This window comes from Cornus florida, unplaced genomic scaffold (assembly GCF_030987335.1).
Source record: "Cornus florida cultivar Cherokee Brave unplaced genomic scaffold, ASM3098733v1 CherokeeBrave_3.0.0_Hap2_Chr02, whole genome shotgun sequence".
Lineage (NCBI taxonomy): Eukaryota > Viridiplantae > Streptophyta > Magnoliopsida > Cornales > Cornaceae > Cornus > Cornus florida.
In genome coordinates, this window is record NW_026775572.1 from 87811616 (window position 1) to 87815519 (window position 3904).

Sequence of the window (3904 nt, forward strand, 5' to 3'; positions counted from 1 at the left end):
CTCCAATGCTAAAATGCTAAATTCTGGATGCCAAATCTTTATTTTGACAGTGCTACAATATCAAAATGCTACATTTTAGCAATTCTGCTCCAATGATGCATTTTATGCAAAATGCTATTTTTTTATACAACCACTATTTTTTGACACGACCACTATTCTTTTCAACTACCATTCCCACAATTTATATTTGCATCAGTAATGTTAATATTAGGTACATTCCAAGTCAAGTTGTAGACATTAGAAGGAAACTAAAATTAAATTTAATTAAAAAGAATCAAAAATCTAAAATATCTGGTCAAAAAAGGACCCAAAAAATATATATATATATGTATAAATTTATATATTTGATTATATTACTATATAAATTTTTTTTATCTAATTTTTTTTTCTTTTTCAGAAATTTATATATATTATATACATATATATGTATATTATATATATATGATTATATTATTATTAAATATATATATACACACACACACACACACACACACACACACACATATATATATATATAGGGCAAATCATTTCAGCCTCCCAAATATATATATAGTTTTTGGGCAAATCATTTAAACCTCCCCAATCGCGTCCATCTCTATTCTTGTTCTCAACTCTGAAATTGCCTCCCTCTCCCTGCAACTGCAAACTACAAAATCAACAAGAATCAGAAGTTCAAAACCCATATCTTTCAGTTTCCATCGCTCGTTGTTCCAGTTCGGGTTCGCCGTTTGCAAGCTTCAACCGCTGTCTCTCAACTCTCAAGCTTGCCCCCCCTCTCTCTCTCTCTGCAATTGCTAACTTGTACGTATGGGTTTTGTTTTAATTTTTTTTCTAAATCAACTAATCAAGGTCTGTAATTCTTGTTTTGCAAACTAAATCCTATTTGGTGAAATTTTTTATGATCTTTTTTAAATATATGTATATATATATATATATATATATATATATATATCGGCATATCATTTCAGATTGTTCAAAAAATCAAAACCCATATCTTTTAGTTTCCATCGCCCCTCTCTCTCTCTCTCTCTTTTCAAAAATAGCTTCTTGTGCTAGATTTGGCACCAAAAATGACAAAGCCAAATTTTGATAGGTAATATAGTATGCCATTGGAGACCACAATTTTAATCCACCTATTATATTTTGAATTGACTGTTCATATGGCAGGTGGGTTGGGGATGCTCTTAATGAAAGCTTAAAATGGGTTTGCCTGTCCAATCGGGATGCCAACGCCTTCACCCGTCTTACAATAGATTGCAAAGTTCTCACAGTTGTTGATCAAGATGTTGTAGCCAGGAAAACCATTACGACGAATAGATTCAGCACGATCAAGGACAATTTCGGGTGGATCAGAAACTTTACAGGTACTGATCCCTCGTCGGGCCCGTGAGACACCATACTCATACAGGAAGAGTTCATCACCAGAAAGGAAGCAATCAATGCAGGAAGATATGACACCATTAAGCCCCGAGTGATACCCGCAAATTGGGCAACGGGAGTAAGTAGGTGCAGCTGACCAAGCTGAGCTAACTGAAACGCCGCCCGCAGCCTGAGTGAAGTGGATCACCATCCCCTCACCTGCATATATCCCTGTTGTCCATGGCAGACATGTTACCAAAACTTTGGTAATAAGTGATATATTGAGCTATAATTGATGAAATTCTAAAAGAATTTAGTAATATGTTCAATATTGATATTCAAAATATTATGAATACAAGTATAAATAAAAAGGAGGTGTTAGAGGAAAGGATAAGGAAAAGAACACCGTGTGGTTATGCCCAAATCTGTTATACGAATCCTCCTAATTTTGAGGGTAAAAATATCTTCAGTCTCTTACTTCTTGTAAACAATTCAACTAAAATAATAAAGTAGAATTGGTCCCCAAAAAATATTTAAATAAAACATATAAAGAATAATAGGACGAGCACTAAAAGGAGTTTAAATGGGAAAAATAAATGCACAAATTAAAATAGGTGAACATTTTTCAAGAGTAGCTTAACAAGGTGAAGTCCAATATCCACCTTTTACCTTTCCCGGTCTTCCAGAAGAAGCCCAAAAATACATCTTTAATTATAAAGACGACATCCTCCTTTTATAAAGATGACATCCTCATGTATAACGATTCTCTCTAAATTAAAACAAATTGGTGATGCCATGATGGGGTTAAATTGGCCAATTGTCTAACTCGTTGCAAAATTACTGAACAAGTAGCCAAGGCAATACCATTTGTTAAGATGTTTTTTTTTTTTTTAACTTCAAAATCTTCCCACCTTTATGAAGTGTACTACTGTAAAAAAGGTGTCTTTTTTCCAATTGAAAATGTAATATGCCTGATCAAATAAAATAAAATAAAATAAGTACCATGATCTTCAATGAGACCGGATTAAAATGGAATGTGATAACGAAAAGGGTAAACAAATATCACAAATCATGTCAGATTAATGGTGATTGATACATTAAAAATGCTTCACCCCAATACTTTGAACAGTCTCAGCGCTAAAAGACAGCATGATGTTCGACAACCAGGATTTCCCACAAGATTAAACTTATGGAAGCAGCTGGAGATTGCATTATTATATGAATATAGTTGATTACTTGATTGTTATATTACTTTTTTGCATCAAAATTTCTATGCCCCACACTACAACTTCAGTCCAACAAGTAATCAAAATCAGATAGCAGGAAACTATACAACCTCGAGAAAAAAACAATATTATTAAGGATCTAAATTATACTGATAGTTGATGTGGACTCATAAATGGTAATTAAATTACCATCTTTAATTTGGTAAGTAAGTATCTATCTCACTATATTGAATTTGATAACGGTAAATATAGTGTAAAAATATACGTACATATATAGAAAAAGAAACAATAGAGCTAATAATGGGTGGAAATTTAATAATAAACAATAACTTTGAGGGTGAATTGAGGAAAATGGTACAACAATATCATATAATTTAACATAGAAAGAATATGTTGTAAGCAAAGATTAGGCATGAGATGTGTGTAGTAGTGGTAATCATAGAAGAATTAATGGATAAAAAATGAGAGAAGAATTAAAAGGAGAGGAAGGACCGTGATGAGCGTAGAGGTGTAAGCCACTCCTCCTCCATGAATAGATGTGATCGCCTGCCTTCAGTTCTTCTCTGCTGATCTTTTTAGAGTAAGACCACGCTCCTCCCATCTTCTCTCTTTTTTCTCTGTTGATCTTGTTAGATTAGACAACACTACTCTCTCTCTCTTAATACTGCCAAAAGTGCAAACAGAATAAGTGCAAACAGAATTGCCAAAAGTGCAAACAGAATAAGTGCAAAGAGAATAAGTTCCGCTCTTTATACTGCCATAAGTGCAAAGAGAATACGTTCCGCCCACTGTTAGAAGAAAGAAAATAAGAAAAATGAACAGTGAATTTAGTAGTGGAAGTGATGGTAGGATTTAGTGCTGTCAAATGTTGGTGCTGTTCCTCAGCACCCCACTTAACCTGTTTTAGGGATGGAGTCAGGAATTTGGTTCAGGGACATGTTAGCACTGACAAAATAATTTTTTTCAAACAAGCCTAAAATATAATCGTATAACAACAGTGCATTGGAAACAAATATATTGGAATTGTTTCTTATGTTTGGGCTATCAGATCATCAAACCAGAAACAAATACACCCAAATCCTCCTCCAACCCAACCAGCACTCCACCGCCATTTATGATAATTCTTAACCCACAACCCATAACTGCGTAAAGGCAAGTAATATCTCCAAGAAATCTTCAACTGCCTCCCTTCGCCATCTTCCTCCACCGCCTCTCTCGTCTCCACAGACCAAACCCAAACCCAAACCCAAACCAATGTTAGAATTCCAAGACGACGGTGGTGGTCGACGCCATTCCACCGCCCTGAGCCACGGCGAAGG

At 34.6% G+C, this 3904-nt stretch overlaps 1 protein-coding gene across 1 annotated transcript; it reads right to left on the bottom strand.

Moving 5' to 3' along the window:
• Window positions 1-468: 468 nt before the first annotated feature.
• On the bottom strand, window positions 469-3210 carry LOC132295434 (protein LEAD-SENSITIVE 1-like). The gene is made up of 2 exons (XM_059793707.1): window positions 3078-3210; window positions 469-1590 (listed from the first exon to the last, which is right to left on the bottom strand). Exons 1-2 carry the CDS (start codon window positions 3184-3186, stop codon window positions 1196-1198), a joined length of 504 nt encoding a protein of 167 aa, XP_059649690.1. The 5' UTR covers window positions 3187-3210; the 3' UTR covers window positions 469-1195.
• Window positions 3211-3904: the final 694 nt, after the last annotated feature.